General features: G+C 43.0%; 3 protein-coding genes across 3 annotated transcripts; 2 read left to right on the top strand and 1 right to left on the bottom strand.

The window, feature by feature from the left end:
- Positions 1–746: 746 nt before the first annotated feature.
- Positions 747–5,346, bottom strand: LOC118414542 (transmembrane protein 45B-like). Its single transcript, XM_035818633.1, has 4 exons — positions 5,205–5,346; positions 3,047–3,275; positions 1,560–1,948; positions 747–1,149 (listed from the first exon to the last, which is right to left on the bottom strand). The coding sequence occupies exons 2-4, from the start codon at positions 3,267–3,269 to the stop codon at positions 904–906; spliced, it is 858 nt and encodes a 285-aa protein (XP_035674526.1). The 5' UTR covers positions 3,270–3,275; positions 5,205–5,346; the 3' UTR covers positions 747–903.
- A 6,458-nt stretch (positions 5,347–11,804) lies between these two features.
- On the top strand, positions 11,805–13,496 carry LOC118413190 (crystal protein-like). The gene has a single exon (XM_035816399.1). It carries the CDS (start codon positions 11,805–11,807, stop codon positions 13,494–13,496), a length of 1,692 nt encoding a protein of 563 aa, XP_035672292.1.
- A 3,305-nt stretch (positions 13,497–16,801) lies between these two features.
- Positions 16,802–21,196, top strand: LOC118413189. Its single transcript, XM_035816398.1, has 4 exons — positions 16,802–16,842; positions 17,070–17,170; positions 17,524–19,394; positions 21,188–21,196. The coding sequence occupies exons 1-4, from the start codon at positions 16,802–16,804 to the stop codon at positions 21,194–21,196; spliced, it is 2,022 nt and encodes a 673-aa protein (XP_035672291.1).
- The last annotated feature ends 1,803 nt before the right edge of the window (positions 21,197–22,999 follow it).

Raw genomic sequence — 22,999 nt, 5'->3', positions numbered from 1 at the left:
GTCTTAAACCACCGTAAGATCTACTTGGAGATTACTCCGTAACGTCTGTTACTCATTTACATTATCCAGTAAGAAAGATAAAATTCAACTTTTATTCTTCACAAACGTAGGTGTTTTTTTATACGAGTAAGGTGGATTTATTTTGCAGGCACACTCAAATCTGTACATTTATATATTTTCACTGGTATTAACTGTTTGCTCCAAAAATTAATATGATAAAATACACAACATTTTTTTCAAAGGCTATTAGAATAAGTTGCAAAACACTCAGGTCTATGAAAACACAAGTAAAAATGGATTTGAACTTAATTAATTAAAGATAAAAGAAAACTAAAAACTATCAACACCATGTAATCAAAACTATCAAATACAAGCGGAAAATGGATGATGATCAACACCAGCGTCTAGTTTTCCGTCAGGCTCGTGTCACGATTTCTAAAAATCCAACAAATTTGAATAAGACCATCACACTTACATCTTTACTCTTAATTCTATCTTCTATGTTTTCAGTTGTAAGAAATAAAATCCAAAACCATCAATATCAGCTTCAATTACTATAACAACTGATATGTGGAATGCCCGAAGCAGTTCTGGCAACTAATTCGTAGACTAACACTTTCTGACCCATGGGTATTAGATAGATATCAGCAACAAACAACAAAGCTGCATCTGCTGGGGCTGTCTTACATGTGGCATCTCATATACACCGTGCTGTGGAACTATATAGTATATGAGCTTCAGTAGACGAGAAGTAGACGCACGCCCCTCCTTCACCTTAAAAAGTCATGTGCAGGCCGGGCAAACAGGTCGTAAAACTCACGTCGGCAAGTGACTGTTAGCCTCCTCCACTGTCTCTCGAAACAGGAGGATGCCAAACAATTAGACAGATTGTAAACACTAGTGTTAATCCACTTCTGAGTCCGAGTGTGCCTGCAGCAGGTGTGAAGACAGAGGCTCCATATCAAGGTCGGTATCTGTCTGTTTCACCTTGGCTTTGTGGATGAGATATACTACTGTGTACACAACACACATGAAGAGCAGGATGCCCAGGATGTGCCAACAGAACGCCATGGTGACGAACATCATGTTCGCGTGGCTCGTCAGGTCCCACTTGTTGCCAGGAAAGGGCGGATACAGGATGAGACCAACCTGTAGAAACATATATATACATCAACTCTTACAGGGTGTGTTGACAGTTATGTCAGAGTTCAAAGCTTTTTTCTGCTTATCTGCACCGAAACAGACAAATTTTACCTGCACCACTCATTTTCTTTCCCTGCCGTACAATCTAGCAACACTATAAGCTACCCACACTACAAGCTACCCACACTACAAGCTACCCACACTACAAGCTACCTACCCTACAAGCTACCCACATTACAGTCTACCCACGCTACAAGCTACCCACACTACAAGCTACCCACACTAAAAGCTACCCACACTAAAAGCTACCCACACTAAAAGCTTCCCACACTAAAAGCTACCCGCACTACAAGCTACCCACACTAAAAGCTACCCACACTAAAAGCTACCCACACCACAAATTAGCCACAGCTCACCTGCCAGAACCATGTCCCCTGTAGCAGCACGAATGCCGTCCTGATCATGGGCAGCAGTAAAGTGTCAGAGTTCCACGCCTCCAAGCCGCTCACGATCGCACACGCGGCAATGGCCAGCAGCAGCAACTTGTGGAGATGAACGTCCAGTTCAGCACGGCCATGGAGGTGATAGAAGAACAACAGTCCTTCCACCGCAAACGCCATGGAGAAGGAGAGGTAATCTATCCCGCTCGGTACAGGTGCTTTGAAGGCGACCAGAAAATCGCAAAAGCCGCTGAAGATGAAGAAAAGAAACATGGTGGTGTGCTGCCAGTCGTTCAGGTTCTGGAACTGGCCGTTGGTTGGATTGATCAGCGTCCAGTTGGCGGTGACCTGCTGACCTATCAGCCCTGTAACAGTATAAAACAAGAGTTCGGAGACCTCATACCTCCATGAAATGTTCTGATTATGCAAATGACTTTCACATTTGCATAATGTATGCTTGTTTATGTACACCTTTTACTAACTTACACAGGTCACAGTGTTGAGAGCCCAATCATTTACTACATGTACTAAGAAGAATTAGGACACTTTCAAATTAATTATGGACTTATTTAGGACCCGGGACTTATTTGTATGATTAGTATCTGCTTAACTTTCTCCTGCCGCAAACTACATATGTGACATGCATTTGAGTCCTATATTGGAAAACACTGTAAATATAGATTTTCCTCATGTACATCTCGGCCACAGGTACCTGCATACCAAATATCATGGAAATCCGTCATTCCTATGTTCCATTATGCTCCTTGGAAGATTTTGACAAAAACGCTCCTGCAGTTCCAGAGCAAGCTGCTAGGGTGCCCAAACATACACCACTTCTTCCTCACATCAAAGCCTATCTGCCACCAAAATATCAAGACCATAGCATGTCCAGGTAAAAAGATACAAAAAATGGAAGTTCTGCTGCATTACCAAGGTCACACATCAGGGGTCCAAAATTGACCTTGACCTTTGTCTTTCCAACCCCTACCCACATACCAAATATCATCGTAGTCCATCAAGAGGTTCTCAAGTTATGATGTCCACAAATATCCGGAAACACAAACACACAGACACACACACAGACAGACACACTCAAAACTATACCTCCATTTTTCATGGAGGTAATAAGGGAGAATAGTCTCCTTTGTCTTTAAAAAGGTTTAAGTCCGTCAGTGATTAATCTCAGGGAAAATAGAACATTACTAGAAAAGATGGCCTTATTTCCAGGTTTGGATAGAGGAATTCTGATAGAAGCTATCTCTCTTTCAAACTGCCTGGCATGTTCACAGACTACGAATACCGCCTACGTTGTGCCATAGTACTGTGTTCCAAACCATATACTCGAGACACGAGAGGCTGTTAGAAACGGAAACATTAGGTACAGTTTTGTTCTGAAGATTAGTTCTAGTTTTGGTACCATAATCTTGATGAAGATGCATAACTAAGACGCCTAATTAAGGTACCTCCTAAGGAAAACCCGATCTTGCACAGCCCTATCACCGGGACCCTACTCAGAAGGCGACACACTAGTGGAGCGTTCGTCACGTTCTTGCACATCGCGGGGCCTGTACATGTCTGCCTGCCTCCCATCCGGCCGGCCCACATGACCGAGTACTTGACGGTCCACCAAATGCCGAACAGCAAGAAGAAGCTGCCCGGTGCTGCATGTCCTGGAAGACCAACCATGATTGTCTGGAAAAAAGGACAGTACAGAAGGTTAGCACAGAAAATTTGATCACTAAACAAAGAGGCATGGAAGATCAATTTATTTCTACAATGCAGCTAAGAGTGTCATCTGGTGGCCTACGGTGGCTAGCTCAGAATGTGAGGTGAATTAATCTGAGCCATTAAGAGGTGGAGATGCTGTGCCCTTCATTAAGGGGAAATTATGTACACGTAACATCAACTCCCACAATGACCTCCACGAAATGAAATATCTACCGCCATTATTCTTATGAATTATTAATGGCTTATATTTCCTGTATTTTTTGTCTGTCTGTGAACAAGATAACTCAAGAAAGAACGGTTTGATGGATTTGTTTCATAGCTGGTGTGTTGGTGGGGTATGACAAAAACTAAAAATGATTAGATTTTGGCGCCCCGCCCCCATCAGCTTCGCTTGGTACTGCAGCGGAACTTCCGTTTCTGATGTCTCGTTTTCTTGATTTGATATGGTCAACATCTTTGGGTGATAGATAGCTCTTGGGCTAAAACCCCAGAGGTGCTAGCTACGAAACCGCTGATATGTCCCGAAGTTGTGTACTCTAGGAAGGTAATTTACACCACTTTCCCCCTTCACTCAGGTGTAAATTAATGCCTAGCTTGGGTTAGGGACGTCCGTAGGATAGGACGTTAAATGGAGGTCCTGTGTTTGAGGAGAGCCACACCTCCAGCACGTTAAAGTACCCACTGCACATCGAAAAGAGTAGGAATCCTTCCCAGTGTGAGTGGATAAAAACCTAGTCCTATGGCAACAAGACTTCGGAGACCTCATACCGACATGAAATATTCTGATTATGCAAATAACTTTTGCATTTGCATAATTTATGCTTGCTTATGTACACCTTTCACTAACGTACACAGGTCACAGTGTTGACAGCCCAATCATTTACTACACATACTAAGAAGAATTAGGACACTTTCAAATTAATTATGCAAATTAGGGACTTACTTACATAATTAGTATCTGCTTAACTTCCGCCTGCCACAAACTTCATATGTAACATGTAGTTGAGTCCTATATTGAAAACACTGTAAATATAGATTTTCCTCATGAAGTATGCAAATTAAGTCCAAATTTGCATAATTTTTATTTCATTATGTACATCTCTGCCACAGGTACCTGCATACCAAATATAGGGGGCCCAAACATACACCACTTCTTCCTTATATCAAAAGTTATCTGCCACCAAGAAATCAAGACCATAGCATGTCCAGGTAAAAAGATACAAAAAATTGGAAGTTCTGCTGCAGTACCAATGTCACACACCAGGGGGCCCAAAGTTGACCTTGACCTTCGTCTTCCCAACCCCTACCCACATACCAAATATCATCGTAGTCCATCAAGAGGTTCTCAAGTTATGATGTCCACAAATATCCGAAAACACGAACACACACACACACACACACACACACACAGACAGACACACTCAAAACTATACCTCCATTTTTCATGGAGGTAACGTTAACTAAGCAACGCAATGTTATGAACACCACGATGCTTTGTCCAAGCTAGGTATGAAGTTCAAAAGAAAATGGCGCCGATACTCGAGCCCAGTGCGGGAGAAAGTTCTGCACTGGAGTTTCGAACTCTAGTGCTATAGTAACACTATAGTATAGTGCTGAACGGCTTTGTTCCAGTGCTGAAGCTCCGTCAGGACTGGAATTCTTGACGTGAACCTTGTCTCGGTACTCGTTTTCCAGTGTTGAACTACACTCAGCACTTGGGTGCCAGTACGGAAAACTGGCTCAGGTATGGGCCATTAAGTACACAACGCGGCGGTCTTCTTCAGCAATGGAAAACCAGTGCCCATGTTACGAGTTCCGCCATTTTTCAGTACATACATAACAGACCATGTAGTAATCTAATGATTAGGAATAAACTCTTAATAAGACACATACCTCAGGTTGTATGGAAGGCGTGTACGGGTCCTGTTTTTCAGACAATTGCCGTGATCCAAGTCGGAATTAGGAGAAGTGCGTCACTTAAATTCAAACATCCATCCAAGGTCAGAAGTTCAAATGAAATGTTTACTTAAGCGTTCACGTTTGTTTATGAAACGCGATACTCTCGGGTAATCTTTAGTGTTCAGACTGGCGGTCTGACGTGTTAAGGAGTGTCTGTATTGACAAGATATGATGAGCAACATCAGCTAAATTAGAAATCAAATCAAGCCAAGAGAGAGTGATACTACTCATGGAATCTGTCACCCTTTCCAGATTTCTTTTTCGTAGGTTTTACATGGACAGTCAGGTAGCATTGTTTGAACCTTTGTTTATCCATGAAAAATTTTAAAAAATCGGCTCTTGTCTCTGATGGGGTTATTTGGGGAACACTGATGTACATGTAGATGTGTTCGCCATGAACGAACCATGTTCAAAGGTTGTGCAGGTGAGCTGGGATGTTCGATAGGGAAAGTACTTCCGTGTTTGCCAAACCCGGGCGCGGCCGGCCGGTCTTGCTGGAACAGGTATGGTCTACAAGATTATTTTAGGGACTCCTAATGCTCACACCAAAGATCTGGCCAGAGGAAGTGTGATATCAAATACTATGGAGGTTGAAGAGAATGCACTTGAAAAGACCAATGTGGTCTCATACCACACAAAACGGTAAAAACTATTTTCTTTCTCTTTCGTCACTGTTACTCCAAAATTTGCTGAAGCAAAAACATGCATGCTTTCACCGCCCGATACATTTCTCATGAATGGTAGAAAATGTTGTTTGTATTTCTATGGGTTGGCTTCATAGGGTGATGATATATACCGGTCGGTTTTGTCATTGGCGGGGTGGGGATGTAGAGGAAAATATCTAGCAAAATACAATGTTTTTATATACAATGTCACCATTTTCTATCTGACTGTTCAAATACCACCATACAAAAAAGGAAACCACACACATGTACATGAGGAGCCTTAAGTGAGGAAACGCAAGGCGCTACTATATACTTCTAGCCATGATCTGAGATCGCACTGACCTACATAGTCCTGCCGAGCAAGGAGCTTTTATCAAATAACGTCAACCGCAGAAGGCAATTCAGCACCATGGAACTTTGTTACAAATAAAAACATTAACCTGCGTGTCATTAAAACACATAGAACATGTTGTCTATCACTCTATGGTATTAAAATATTCGACTTGGTTGCTAAACAGAAGTGATCCATCGTCAAAAGTACCCTTTTGTTGCAGCATGCATGAATACAAACATAGAAGCATCCTGTTTACAGGTCACAACATGTCAGATATGGTATAAATATTCATACAAATTATGCATGATCGATCCACGGGGGGAGTGGCGTGCACAGTCTCGGATTACACTAGGGCAAGTTCATGGCGGCCCCTGATGCTGTAATTCAAGACCAACTTTGCTGAGGAAAGAAAAAGGTAAGAATAAGAGGATTTCATTTGATTTCAAGGCCAATCAAGTCCTCAGTCTAGGGGTGTACGTCGGTCTTTGTAAGGAAAGTTTGGTGAGACTGAACTTGGAGAACGAAAAAATGAGAGGTATTATATATGGGGACATCTATCTACGGAGATATCTATGGTGTAAGACATGCCCTCCTAATCGTATTTGTAATGCTAAAGGCTCTTGTAGGTATATGCCAGTCGACTATCTTTTAGATATTACTGTTAATGACAATCCTAACCAAGGTATCTGCAGAAATGACTTCTTGTACTTTTATCCTACAGATGAAGTGTTGTTGCTATGGCAATCCTGCTCAGTACGAGAGGAACCGCAGGTTCACACATTTGGTTTAGGCGCTTGGCTGATGAGCCGGTGGTGCGAGGCTACCATCTGAGGGATTATGAGTGAATGCCTCTAAGTCAGAATTTCGCCCAGAGAGCAACGATACGCGTGGCGCCTCCTTCGGAGTGGCAGGCGTAGGACTGCTTCGGCAGTCCGGCCGAGCCATTTGCGTCGAACATCCGGGGGCTCCGACTACACCGTCGGACACCACGCTCGATCCGGAGAGCAATCTCCTCCGGGGCGGAGGCGCTGAATCCTCTGTAGACGACTTTGATGGAGCTCGGGTTGTCGTTTGGGGTGTCGTACCTAGTAGAACAGCCTTTTCGCTGCGATGCATTGAAAGTCATACCCGCGAGCTAAGATTCGTGTCCGCTCGGGCACCCCGCCCGCCTGGTGTCTCCCATTGTCTTCCCGTTAGGGACATCGGAGGAGCTCGGCCTGGCAACTAGAGAGAGCACACCTCGAGAGTAGCGATGCCCTGTGGCCGTTCGGCCCACGTCCTTGGTGCTGAAACGGGGTTCTTCCGTGCTAGAGGCCGTAGGTCCTTTCCGTGTCGGAGTGCGTACGCCGGGGGCGTTAGTCTGGTCAGAGCTTGTTCCCAGGCGACTTGGCAAGTTTGACCCGAAAAGAAGTTTTTATCGTCCGTCGAAGCAGGGAGGGCGTGCGGGCAAGCACCTTCACTTGCAGAGAGGCCATCCCGTGGGAAGTGTCAACGGGAGGCAGTGGGCAGTGGATGCCGGTCCCGTGCTGGGCCACGAAGACGTGGGTCCAATTAGATGTGGAGCGCCTACGATGTGGAGCCCCTCTGATTAAGTATGGGGGAAAGCCTTTCGCCGTCGCAGCTGCCGCAAAGAAGAGGCCGAGCGAGCTGCGGCGGGCGCCGTGCATGTCCGCGGCCCGCCAGCTCCACGGCGATATGCAGCTTTGCCCCGTGCCGTGCCCGACTGCGAGGGCGGTGGAGGAAGCCCCGGGTCCGCTTGGCGACCGAGCACGATGCGGCAGTCAGGTCCCTGCGATCGAGGAGGCGGACGGGTTGTTTTTTCAAAGAAAGTGTTCTGTAGGGTGTCTGGCCATGTCGTAGTTCGCTCAACTTATCTTGAGAGAGTGTTTTTGGACTAGCTCCAACCGGCTTGGAAGGCGGCCTTTCCTCCGCTCTTGCGGGCGAGGACGGCCGTGCCGAGGGCGTCCGGAAGCAGGGCCGGGGACGGCCTCCGCGGAGGCAGCGCCCGGGTCCCCCAGCCGGGACCCAACGGCGACGGCTCGCCCCTTCCGTCTGCGTGCGAGTACGCTTTACGTGCGAGTCTAAAACTGAATGGCTCATTAAATCAGTTATGGTTCCTTTGATCGTCACATCCTACATGGATAACTGTGGTAATTCTAGAGCTTATACATGCGGAAGAAGCGCCGACCTCAAGGTCTGGCGTGCATTTATCAGACCAAGACCAACCCGGGGTTCGCCCCGGTCCCTTTGGTGACTCTGGATAACCCAGCCGATCGCACGGTCTTCGCACCGGCGACAGATCATTTGAATGTCTGCCCTATCAACTTTCGATGGTAGGTTCTGTGCCTACCATGGTGGCAACGGGAGACAGGGAATCAGGGTTCAGTTCCGGAGAGGGAGTCTTTCATCTGCTTTGGTATAGTTATCTTGATACAACATGGTCTGATAAGTTCTCATACTCTTTTAGCTATACCGATGTCAGAAGCACAGGATTCGTTTCAAAGAAGTGTCACAATTACTGCGGCAATCGATAATGATAAAGCAAGTTGGCAATTTTATAAAGATGTACACATGACATGTTGAAATTGTTATTAGCTTTATACAACGAGGCAAAAAAGACAAATAATTATCAAACTTGAAACACGAAAATACTTTTAGAGATATGCACAAAATTCAACGATGATAGTCAAAACTACTACATGTACCTTCTAATGAAGTCGGTGCATACAAGTCAATTTAACCTGGTCTCAGATCGTTACAATTATATTTAAGCTCGATTAATATAATGCTGGACTACAGATGAATATAGATTCCCATGAAAACTGACGATAACAACTGTCAACTCTGTACCAGTATATGCCCTCAAGTTTACAGTGCAGATCTTGCCACCGTACGATCATGAAATCTTACATTTAGAAAAAAGATTAGAACTAGCCCATTGCTTCGCTGTACGTTTCTGGATTGACAGTGAAATATATCTTAACTGGTGATAGAATTTTTGCCGTCAAAATGTCGAAGGTTGAGGACTTGTCGACCTGTCTGGCGTGTTGGCCGTGTGGTCTCAGTGGTCCTCGGGTCTCGGGTCTGTTCTGGACAATCTAACTTTTTACCAGGACTTTATCCAAAGCGACGGAGAGGTTTGTGTACATGACGATGACCAATAGTATGAAAGCTCACGTCCACGCCCCGTGTTTAAAAACAGAGGTATCTATGGCAACCCCTGGTGAGTGACGTCTCCGCCTGAAGACGAACAGACATGGCAACGTCAGCCTTAGTGCCACGTGAACATGGGCGCTGCACAGGTGTGTTTACTGAAAAGGCTATACCAGAATGAATCAGCCGCGAATCTCGCTCTATTGAGTTATATTTTGACAAAGCTGTCTAGTGTGTACTCACTGCAAATGACTATCAATTTTATTAAATTAATTCTTATATGGAACATTTGAGTATGAAGAAATATCGTGTTTACAATGCCCAGATAACACAATGCCCTCGACATTTGAAATTGTAAAATATGTAACTGGTAAATAACACCCTTCTTACATATTGGTATTTTATACTCCATGTAAACATAACCTAAGCCTCTATTCGCAAGGCAAACCAGCTTCTCCAAACCACTCTCTTGTTCGCATACTGCTTGTGAATAGTGGTTATCATATTACAGTAATTTGAGTGACTGGTTGCAGAATCTGCTCAGAAAACTTCTAAAGATCTTAAGGTCATTAACTCGAAAGTAACAGGACATATCTTATGTAACTGCAGTCTGACAGTCTGGAGATTTGTTTTTGCCTCAAACAGACAGACGGATACAATGTTTTGAGCGTACCATGTTCAAGCGAAGTATGCTTGTGTACGGATGTATCTGATATTTTGCATGAACTCCACTCTGGCGACTTCAAAACAAGCCTTATTATGGAAGCCAGCTTTCCAACAATACAAAGGCAGACAACATCAACACGTCTGTCTGAAAGATTTTATTACACTGAAATATTGCTCTGGTCGATATTTGGCGTGTGAGCATAATATCGCCCGACGACGTCGATGCATTAACTTAATTTGGTTTACTGACGTCTACTGTGATGAAAAAAAAATACGCGATGAATAGCTTGCCTGAATGGATGGTTGGCCGAGATCATCAACTTGAGTCTAGAAGTTGTTTTGTCTCATACAGACAAATGCACACTTTTGATGTACCAGTAATAGCGAAGTATGCTTGTTTATGGACATCATTTGATATTTTTATGAACTCCACTCTGGCGAATTCAAAGCATCTTTGTTATTGTAGTAATATTACTTTGGTATAAAATGTCAGGGTGTACTCTCCTCCCAAACCTTGCTCAAACCACTCCCCGTAAATGTAATGCACTTCTATGATATTTATTCCAATGATGTTTAGTCCTATGCGAATAAAACGATGATAATAAGCAATTACGACCGTTGTTTCCAAGGAATTTAAAACTTGTCGCCTGTCGATTGTTTATGCATTGAACTAAGTGTTTTCGCCTTCAACGGTGCATACACCAATTCTTCCGCGACAGGGGGCGAGAAAAATGTGACGAAAGGGTCTCGAGGGACTAGGTTTGAGCTCAAATTTCTCATAATCTGCTGCGAAGTACTAGTGTCATTTAATACTGGCATGGCTAAAAAGCGCAAGAAGTGATGTGTTTTTGGTGCAAATTGGTTTTGGGCCCGAGGTTCACTTCCTTGTAAGTCTACGCGTTGGAAGTGATTCGCCCGTTGACCCAGATTCACCGTCTATATGCGTTCTGTTAGCCGTGTTGCTATGCCTCGCGCGTCGGGTTATTGTAAAAATCTCAGTGTTACGATTTTCTTTATTTTTTGCCTGATTAATCCTAGTTGTATTCTCTTTCCGACAATATCAGTCATTTGCATGACTAAAATATAGGTGATGGGTTTATTTCCACGCCAAAATTCACCCTTTTTTTGCATACTTTTTTACGTGAAAAAAACTTTTCTCCCCCAAAAATTACGACAAGTGGAGAGAGTGAAGAAACTGAAACCCGGCTGTTCTTAAAGCTGGAGTAATACCCTTCATTCCCATATACGACTTTTGTGCTTTAGATTTATTTTCTTGAAGAGACGGCCTCTCGACTTGAGGGTGCGCAGCCTCGATTTGAGACCCCAAATAAACCGGGGTGTGCACCGTCAACGTAGGAAACATAAACGATGAAGGAAAGTCTTCAGAAATATGAATTTTACTAGAAAAGCAAGGTCGTAAAGGGAAAAGTTGCAACTTAGGAAGACACAAGGGTTCAACAATTTTGTTTTTAAAAAAGCCGGCGGCACAGCCGCAAATTAAAACGACTGTAATGCCCTTGTAAGATCATCTGATGTTGTGGATAAGATGATTTGTGTGCTTCTCTAATGGTATTCTTTATGTCAATGAGCCAACATAGATAAAAGTGCCAAACATTGAAAACGGGTCCAAAGGGTACCCAGGCAAGATAACAACAAATTGAAAATTAAGAAGTCACCTTACTTTAGCATCCAGTCAAGCTTGAGCGTCATCTAGATATGGCGACAACAACGTTCTCTCAGCTCTTGGTCTTCGCGGCCCTTGTTCTCGTCGGGCACGCAACTCGGCTTCCGGACGGTCCAATCGTTCGAACCCAGTACGGAGACGTGCGAGGGATGTACGTGGAGGAAGGGACCATCTTCCTCGGGCTCCCGTTCGGGGTTCCACCGGTAGGCGAGCTGCGCTGGAAGCCTCCTCGGGCGTACAACAAGTCCTGGGCGCCTGACGTCCGCGACGGCACCGTGCCGGGCCCGGCGTGCCGACAAGGAGGGTGTGAGCCGGACTCTAACGACTATCAGCACATCTTTAATCGCGACAAGGCTAGAACACAGAGTGAAGACTGCCTGTATCTTAACGTTTTCGTGCCCAGATCCGTTCTGAACTCTACTGCCAGGCTGCCTGTCATGTGTTATTTTCATGGCGGAACGTATAACTCAGGCACTGGTGCTGCTTTAATTTATGATGGGCGGATTTTGGCCAACAAAACCTCAACTATCGTCGTGACGACCAACTACAGACTGGCGGCTTTCGGCTACCTTGTAACCGGTGAAGGGGATGATGATGCTAGGGGCAATTATGGGACACTAGATCAGATTGAGGCACTAAAATGGGTCCAGCATAACATCGCTGACTTTGGCGGTGACAAAGATAAAGTAACCATTTTCGGACAGAGCGCCGGGTCCGACTCGGTCGCAGTTCTCCTGACATCCAGTAGAGCTGCAGACTTGTTCCATCAGGCCATCATGCTGAGTGTACCGTTCTCCATCACTCACAAGACTCAGGTAGAGGCGATTCGTCTCGGGAACGACTTTACCAAGTTCGCAAACTGCTCTGTCGGGGACATGAAGTGTCTTCGCTCCAAGTCAGCTGATGAGATTCTTCAGGCTCAAGACAAAGTGGACGACTACATCGCTAACCCCTTTCGGCTTCTCGAGCTCTTTCTTCAGTGGGGTCCCACAGTAGATGGTGACGTGTTGCCCAGACAAACTGTAGATAGTTTTACAAACGGACAGTTTCAAGGAAAGCCGTTTATTATAGGCACTGTGTTGGATGAAGCTATTCTGTTCATTTATTCTGCCCTTAGTAAGCCCATGTCTAAAGTTGAATTAGATGGAGCTGCTTTGGCCTTCCTCCATGGAAAAGGACCGGCAGCTCTTCGTGAGTATAACCCGCCACAGACATCAGACTATCGTCCGTTTCTGTCTCGAGCCGTGACAGACTGGGTTTTTGAATGTTCAACCCGAAATGTAATCCGAAACTCGGTCCAAAGTGCTGAAAATGACGTCTGGCTTTACGTCTTTGATCATACTTTCTCGAGCTCTTTTAAGACGTTCTGGCTCGAACAGCCCTTCTGCCTGGGCCATGTCTGTCATGGTGAGGACATCCCCTTTGTGTTTCAAACACCAAAGCTGATCAACTTGACCTTCACCACTGACGAACAGGTCATGGCTGACACCATGGCGTACCACTACGGTAACTTCGCACACACGGGCGACCCGAACAAACCTAGTCCTTACGTCTACACCACGGGCAATGTCCTGAAAACACCTTTAAACTGGCCCAAGTACAACGGAGGAAACCAGTTCCCCAACATGAATTTCACCACTCCTCAGAACGTTATAGTTCAGGACTACAATAAAGAAAAGTGTGACTTCTGGGATAAGGAAAATATCTACACAGGAACAAATTAAAATTGGAAAAAGTAAAGTTTCCATGGATCGATATTGACAGAATCACTAATATGTGATTAAATTGTTTTTCATACGATAATGGTATATCTAATAATAAGTCAACTTGAATGGTACTTAAATTACTTAAAATTTGCTTTGTACGAGCAAGGAGGTTATAGGTAGAGCAATTTGGCTCTCATATTAAACAACAGACAGCCATGCCTCGTCCTCAGTCTCTGACCGTTTTCTTCGCCTTTTTTGTACAATTGAAGTAGATTTGTATGTATGATGAGGCATCTTTGAGATGAAATGTCATTGTGTTAATTTTACGTAGAATTCAAGCACGTAAATATATTTTTTGGTAGTACATAGGAATGTTAATTTTCTCCGGTAAGATACCAGTAAGTGATATCTGTGTTTATGACATGTTGCCAGTATGAAGATTAAATGACGTAGAAAACTTGTCAATCAAAAGGTGTTGAAATACAGAGCACGAATTCTTTTATGATGTTATATCTCAATCGTATGTAAAATAAACAAGATTCAGGATCACTGAATTGCTGCTGTGTCTTTGCTTCGAATGATGGTGTGGTGTGGTCTGGTGTTAAAAATCACGCTCCTACATTACCCCCCAGAACGATGTGTACTGCATGTCTATTATCTATAGTAGTTATAAGTTAAACATCTGAAATCTGTGCATTCCGCACGACTCAGTTAACTGTCCTAGCTACATGCCAGGGTAATGACAATTGCAAATTTATTTTTCTCTCTCTCTATATATATATACTAGGTTAATAGCAAAGTGTATTGCGATTGTATTTTAATTGCTTAAAAGTACGTAGGCAAATAGTAGTGGACAACCTTAGACCAACCGTGTCCACATGTCTACATGCGGCTCCAGTGTCTTTTCAGAAGTTATTTCGTTTCGTAAGTGTTTGCGGTTTGTTTGAGGTTGACCTCTGCTATTTGCAATTGCGTATTGCTTAAAAGAAGTAATCTGCAATTATCAAGCTTCTTATTGACGCACTGACACGAAGACGCTACGTACAAGGTAACGAGTTCCACACAGAATTTTTAGTACATATATAACAGACCATGCTTGAATCTAAAGATTAGTAATAAACTCTTATGACGCATACCTCAGGTTGTATGGAAAGTGTGTGCGGATCCTCTTTTTCATTCAATAGCTACAATTACAGGTAAATGGCGCGCTATATACGAGAGAGAGAGGGAGAGAGAGAGAGAGAGAGAGAGGAAGGAAGGGAGAGAGAGAGGGGGGGAGGGAGAGAGAAAGAGAGATTATATATATGAGATCGCATTGAGTTATATAGTCCTACTGAGCAAGAAGCTTTTAGCAGATAACCCCAACCGTAGAAAGCAATTCAGCACCATGGCTTAGTGCGGAACCGTGTTACCATTTTAAACAATTACGAAGCACCCGTGTGTCATTAAAACACATGTTGTCAGTGTGGTATTGAAATATTCAACTTGGTTGCTACACAGAAGTGAGCCATCGTCAAATGTTTGCAATGGCGCCAGGATTCACGCGATGCCCTGCCGACAGTGAATATATATATTTGCACGCTTATTGCAGCTAGTACCTTGTATGTCCTGGCGTGGAGATGAAAATCGCTCTGGCGCTCATGACCCTTTGATGATATGTCACTGAGAAATCGAATATCTCTGCTTACCTGACAATAGAACCAAACTCACAAAAACCAAGATAATTTCTTTGAAATATAGTTCCCAACAGTGCTGAACTGCGTTTGGTGTCAGGAGTTAAAAGATCGTTTGCCTGTAAATCCCGTAGTGCGGTGATGGTGATAGGAATTTTTTCAAAGCTCGCCAGTTGGACCACTGCAATACTTAAATTCCTTATAATCTCTAAGGAATCGTTTCTCCGATGTGCCCATTTAAAATAGAGTTTATTTTCTTTTACCCTGGTTCGTTGATGAAGGTGTAATACATTGATGTTTCACATGGTGGAGCATGGTAAACAATGCGCATCCTGGCAAATAATAGAGGTCAAAGGACGCACAGAAGTTGCGAAATATTGAAACCGAAAGCACTTCCGTGTTTGCCAGACAGGCGGTGAGACTCGACGGACGCGGACGCGGACCGAACAGGTATGTTTGTTCTTTTGGAGGATTGGCCATCAAAATCATGATGAGGCATAGTAAGGGGTTCTGAAGTCGATTTCTAGTCGGTTAGACTTTCCCTGTCACGAATTTTCCCATCATCAGGACATTTCCCCGTGGGTGTGGACGCCAGTTTCCTTGTCATGAGTGTGCTGTAGATAATGTGCAGAAATATTTCACTTTCTCATTTTAAACTGGCACATGTACATGAGGAATCTTAAGTGAGGAAAGGACGGAAAGATGAAGGGCCAAATTGACAGCTAAACGTTGAAGGGGATTCGTATGTAAACCCAGTTTCGTTCGGTCAGCACAGCAGAATTGTGTGAACCGAAAGTCATGTTCCGTACACGTCTCTCTCTCTCTCTCTCTCTCTCTCTTTATCTCTCTCTCTCTCTCTCTATCTATCTCTATCGATCCATCTATCTATCTATCTATCTATCTATCTCTATGTATATATATATATATATATATATATATATATATATATATATATATATATATATATATATATATATATATATACTAAATATTACAAATACAAATGTATACAAAAGTCACGGGTCCCTTTCTCATACTGGGTGGCCAGTGCGCGAGTGGTTGTCAGCACTGGACTCCCAGAGCTGAGACGGTTTCAGCTGTTTGAAGCGGAAACGAAAGTAACCGTGCGTCATAAGTTCCTCTTTTAACTCATTACTGAGAAAAAGAGAGTCAACAGCTGGTGTATGAAGGGAAAAAAACGGAAGGATGTGTCGAGTCTCTTCCTTGCTGAATTTTAGAAGCCCCTTTCGAGTCGGTTCTCGGTGTTTCTTTCGCAGTGTGATATCTTTTGCGATATTTCTTTTTTAAATGACAAGGGAGATAAAAAAAAGCATTAGTCGCAAGTTACACAGCATTATTGGCAAAGCTAATCTATAAGATGGATATGCAACTGGGAAAATTGATGGACTACTTCTTTGCTGAATCAGTATTACTTGAGAAATTCCAGTAAACATGTCGGTATTGAGGTAGTGGGTGGATGTCAGTACCCAAAGTGTATCACATTAATTCTTAGTCTAAATAAAAATCTCATGAGTCTTGATGTAATGTACTTTTACTAGAATGTTATTTTTACTTAACTACAATTGTGTTATAACAAGGGGATAAGACGTATTTTCCTGTCAACTACATTCATCAAAACCTCCGTGCATGATGGACTCGACAGAGCTATTCACTGTGGACGACAAAGAAAGGTAATGTCAACCTTACTGTTCATGTTACCAGGTGGTATCAGCATGTATCATAATGTTTTGTAACCCCATATGTGTGTGTGTGTGGTTGTGAAAGTGAAAATACATACAACTATTCACTAAGTAATGATCACCATCAAAGTGTGTACTGGAGGTGCTTTTTATTGTTGAATCCTTAGTTGACGGATCATATTTCGTAATACTAAAGAGATTCCTTATGCTATGTCTAGGACGTGCCATAGCTTCTTCAAAAAAGGAGATGATGCTCTACAAGACGGAGACTTGCAAACTGCTGAACACCACTTCGCAGCCGGGTTGAAGATCTTCCACAGTGGGTATACTATTGTATAGTTATACATTGAATTAATCATGAATCGTAGGCGAAAACCGGTCAGCATGCCTTTGAAACCTAATTGAAAAACAATTACTCTATTTCCTTCTGGCCATTTGTGAATTTCAGGGAGAAAGGGGAATTACATAAGTCTGGCTGTGAAGTTGCCAAACTGCAGTAAATCTGGTGATTGCATTGCCAGTGAACAACGAAACCTTTTGTCATAACTGTTATGAATATTGTTATACACCAAAAATATATCCCATGGAGAGTATCAAATTGCCCTTAAATGCATATATAACATGGTGAACACAAACTAAAATGAAGCGGATTTGAATTATTCCTCAATGTAGGGAGCACCGGCACATCCTGGCCACTACGTCTGAGCAAAGAGGCAGAAGGTCTTCAGAAACTCGGAGACGTCTACAAGGAACGTGGAAGACAGGGAGGGGATGGAAGAGACTTCACAAAGGCTGTAGCTCTGTACAATGCAGCTCTGGTCAGGTCAGATAGTGAGTCGACAAAGGGTACCCTTCTGAAGTTTATCAAAGAGGTAGAAGGATGTTTCATTCAAACATTCACAGACCACCCTTCAGAGCCAAGTCCATATGAGTTAGACGGCAAGAAACACAGAGAGCTCCTGTACACGCACCGTGCCTGGGTAGAGACGGAACTGAAAACTATAGATGAAGAGTTCGATCCTGAAAATTATGACACTGATGATGATGATATTAAGGTCAGAGAGTTCGAAAGTCAAAGGGCAGATGCAGTCAGGGCGATGTTTGCTAAGATAGCTGAAGATAGAAAACAGTTGCTACAGACCATGTTATTTAAGTGTATTGATGTACTAGGCCCCACTCCTTGTCCATATGCTGTTATAGGTCTAGGTTCACAGGCCACACAGCTCGTCACTCCGTATTCTGATCTGGAGTTTGCAATTCTGATTGAAGAGGGCAAAGATAGTGATGCGAACAAACAATATTTCAGAAACCTCACAAATCTTCTGCACATCAAAGTTATCAACCTCGGGGAAACCATCCTCCCAGCCATGGCTATCAAGTCGCTAAATGACTTTACATCGTCAAATCCTGATGACAACTGGTTCTATGACGACATAACCCCACGGGGGATGTCGTTTGATGGGTCCATGCCATGGGCAAGCAAAACCCCACTGGGTAGAGACAAAACACTGCACAAACCTAAAGTTGAACTCATCGACACTCCTGCAAACATGGCGAAGTATCAACAGGAGGACATCTCCTTGGCAGAGGGGTACAACTTGGCCTCAGTCCTAAGGAACGCGTGCCTTCTAAATGGAAGTCAGACACTGGTAGAAGAGTATCAGTGTTCCATGGAGGCAAGATTTGCTCAATTGAGTCCAACAGAAAACATGTCTGCAGCCATCAAACAAGGTCAGGTACAACTTCGCCAAGACATTGGCAAGTTCGAAGGGTATCAGATAACAGAGAGAATTATAAACGTGAAGAAAGAGATGTATCGCTTTCCGACTGTGATGATAGACACCCTTGCACTGTGCATGGAGATCCCGCCAGCAAATCTTTGGAACACCCTAGACAAAATGAAGTTTAGTCAGAAGATTAGTGCTGACAACGCTCATCATCTTAAGGTCCTACTCAGCATTTCAGCAGAGTTGCGTCTGAGGACATACATGACAAACAAGGGCCAGAAAGAAAGTATGTCTGCCTTAACACAAGCATTGTACCGGGAATCAGATGACGATGAGATCAGTGTTGTAAGGTCCGTCTTCTCGTGTGATTGGAGGCAATTACTTAGATACCAATACACAGCTGTGCCATTGAAGAAGCTTCTGTCAAAGTTATCTGTTGAACATGTATCGTCATGCATCGACCAATTCCTGACTACCTCGCTCTGCCAGAGGTCTTTAGAGGCCAAGGCTGAAGCTTGCATGGCTCTATCGTTAAACCATCGAGCAATTTCTCACCTGGAGAAATATCTCGATCAGATAAAAGCAGCAGAATGTTCAAGTCATACTGACATTGCTTCAGCTCTGGCGAACCTTGGGTCAGCATGGAGTGGGTTGGCCGAGTATGAGAAAGCAATCAAATACTATGAGCAGGCTTTAGAGATGTTAGGACATGATAGCAGTGACACAGAAACTGCTACCTTACTGAACAACCTGGGAGTGACATGGGAGAAACTGGGACATCACAGAACAGCCCTAAGTTACCACGAAAGAGCACTGGTAATTCGTAAATCATTATTTGGGCATGATAGCAAAAACCTTGACATTGCCATGTCTCTAAGTTACATAGGGACGGCCTGGTATCGTTCAGGTCACAACCAGATAGCGATAACATACAGTAAGCATAGCTTAGACATGATAGAAGCCATGTATGGAGATTATATGGCTTCTCATGTCATCATTCAATCATTGCAAACACTCGGGTCTGCCTGGTATTTGGAGCATGATTTGGTAAAAGCACAAGGCTACTTAGAACAGGCTTTAGAAATGTGTCAAACTTTGTTTGGTAAATTCAGCAACAACCCAGATACTGCTATTTGTCTGAGTAACCTTGCCTCAGTCTCTGGTAAATTGGCTCACCATGAAAAATCGTTGAAATACCACCAACAGGCATTGGAGATGCAAAGATCCATATATGGGCATGGCGCTGCCCATGATGACATTGCTTCAATGATATACAGTATTGGGTTGGAGTGCAGAAGAATGCAACAGTACAAGGCAGCTATTGGTTACTTTGAACAGGCGTTAGAAATGCATAGAGCCATATTTGGTCAAACCGGCCGCAGCGAAGATCTGGTCTCATTGCTGAGTATCATGGGTACAACTTGGGATGATATGGGTGCTACTGAAACAGCTATTAGCTATCATGAAAAGACTCTTGAAATGGAAAGGACCTTGTATGGACAAGATACCAACCATACTGGCATTGTGGGCTCGCTTTCCAGTCTTGCACTGTTGTGGAATAAACAAGGTGACTATAAGAAAGCAGTGAGTTACTTTGATGAGGTCCTGGCCATGCAAAAAGCCCTGTCTAAAGATGGTTCTGAGGAGAAGGCCATTGCCACAACACTACACAACCTTGGCATAATCTGTCACGACGATGGTCAGTATCATAAGGCCATCAGATACCTTAAGGAAAGCATAGAAAAGCAACGGATCGTGTATGGACCAAACCACAACATCACCACTATGTCTCTACGTACTCTGGCAAGAGCTCATAATGACTTAGGCCTTCGTGACTCGGCAGTTAGCTACTACGAACAGGCCTTGGAAATGAAAAGGGTTCTTTACGGTCAGACTTGTAATCACGCTGATATAATTTCGTCTCTAACTGACCTCGGGTGCACATGGAATACCATGGGCCAATACAAAACAACTATTACTTACTACGAGCAAGCCCTGCAGATGCAGAAGGCCTTGTACGGGGAGAATGCTATAAGGGAGGACATAGCGACCTCATTAGATGTGCTTGGTTTGGCACATTTTCATGTTGACCAATACGAAATTGCAATCGGGTATTTTGACGAAGCATTGGCAATGCACAAAGCTTTACATGGAGAGGATGCTATTGTGGTTGACGTTGCAAAGACGCTCAGTAACCTGGGCATATCCTGGCATTACCTTGGACATCATGAGGTAGCAATTTGGCGCTCCCAACAAGCACTGGACATGCTAAAAGTACTGTACGGACAGGGTGCTGCTGAGGTGGATATCGGTAGAGTTTATAGCAATATTGGGATGGCCTGGCATCGTTTGGGTCACCACAAGACAGCAATTATGTACTTTGAACAGGCCCTAGAAATATACAAAGTTGTGTATGGTTCGGCAGAAAATCATTTTGAAATTGCAGTAGTCCTGAATGGGCTAGGTGTGGCATGGTCTTGTCTAAACGACGAACAGAAAGGTGTCACATACCTGCACCAGGCACTGGAAATGTACAAAGCATATTATGGCATTGAAACTAATAACCCCCGCATTGCTTTAACACTAAATAACCTTGGGGTTGCCTACAGCGATCTTGAACAATATGATCAGGCAGTGCAATATGCTAAGCGCTCATTGGCAATGCAAAGAGTGGTGTACGGACAGAATGCTACCAAAGATTCAATTGTAGTATCACTTCGAACCCTTGGAATAGCATCTAGCGCAATGGGTGACCTGAAAGCAGCCATAGACTTCTTCAAAGATGCCCTTGAAGTCCAGAAAGGCATGCATGGGCCAATCAGGAACCATTCCTCAATTGCCAGAACACTTCACCACATAGGGATGGTGTTCCGTTGTCTGGAAGATTACCAAAGTGCTGTTGAGTACTTTGAAAAGGCCCTAGAGATGAGCAGAGAGCTATGTGGAGGGGATGATGAAGACCCTGATGTTGCTATAGCGACTCAATCCCTCCAAGAGGTATCTGACTTGCTCACAAAGTCGGAACTTGCAAGCAATGTTGATTTACTCAGTTCCTGAGGTTCCTTGATTCGTATAAAAAAAAACAAGAATCCAGCATGCAGTAAACTTCTGTATCAACTTTACTAAAAAGGTACAAAGACAGTGGCAAGCAAATAGTGTACAGACAAACACCTTGTACAAAATGTTGAAGATAAATAATCTATGCACATACACTATAAAAAATATAATAAAAGCTGTTTCCATGCATGCTCATAATTTATACACCTCTAGCGTAATAAATACATGCACCGACTTTCTTAAAAACAAAAGACAAACAAACACATATTTTCATTGCATCATTAAGTCTACTTGCAGTGCTTGGGAGGACTTGTTACTTTTTTTTGCATAAAAAGATTCAAGAATTTTCATTAAAAATTTCAACTTGTAAAATAAATTTCCTTTCATTTCGTTTAAAAGAACATCTTTCATTTGGTTTGACAGAAAAATACCTACTTCATTATATGACCAAAAAAAAATTAACAGGTGAACTACTTCTTCAAATATCACAAACTGTGTTTTGCACATTGTAAAGGTGTCTTGTGAGGTAGCACCAAATGGCTAACAACATTTCTGCTATCAAGGAGTAAGGAAACTCCCTTAAATTGTTAAAAGGTGAACAATGGTCTTTAAAATTTCACATTCAATCCTCTTCTGAACTATATCAATGATAACACAAGATTGTGTGCAGGAAAAAAAAATCAACATTTCTGATTGGCATGTCACTAAGAGGTTAAGTGTTCCATAATAAATTATACTGGTAGTGATATCAAAATTCAAAAATGACTTCAAAACATAAAACCCAATTTTAAGGTAAAGAATCCACCTAATTTCCCAAATTGTGTACCTTCTACACATATTTTCCTATTGGTAGGTACATGTCTATTGCAAAGTAAGCTGTTCATTGTCTAACAAAAAGCCTGGCAACTCTGTAAACCAGAATTTGCAAACCAGTACACAGTTGTGAAGTACAATTTGCTCGGTGACAACATTTCACATTTTAAAAACTTTCAGTACTCTGTGCTGCCTAAGCGTTCAAACTGGGACACCTGTAGAGTGATGAGGGTTAAACTTCCAAATTCATTGCCATCCAAAAAAGCAATTTTCCTGTACCTATATTGTATGTCAAGTAATACTTGATGACGACATGCAAAAGTATTGTGCATATTGTACCTGTTACAATTGTTGCGCAATAAAGTTGTTCTTCTTTATAAAACAAGGTAACAAATCATGCAAGTGCATGTAAAAATTGCAAGAAGACTTCACCCCATCTATGCTTCTTTACTATATATATAAATATATATGTTAATACACTGCTATTGCAATTTCAACCTTGCACAAACCCCTATGACAAATTCCTAAGTCTGTGCGATTATGATTAAAAA

The sequence above is a fragment of the Branchiostoma floridae genome, chromosome 4 (genome assembly GCF_000003815.2).
Source record: "Branchiostoma floridae strain S238N-H82 chromosome 4, Bfl_VNyyK, whole genome shotgun sequence".
NCBI classification, from domain to species: domain Eukaryota; kingdom Metazoa; phylum Chordata; class Leptocardii; order Amphioxiformes; family Branchiostomatidae; genus Branchiostoma; species Branchiostoma floridae.
The sequence above is the reverse complement of the archived record's forward strand: the minus strand, read 5'-3'. Positions and strand labels throughout refer to the sequence as shown.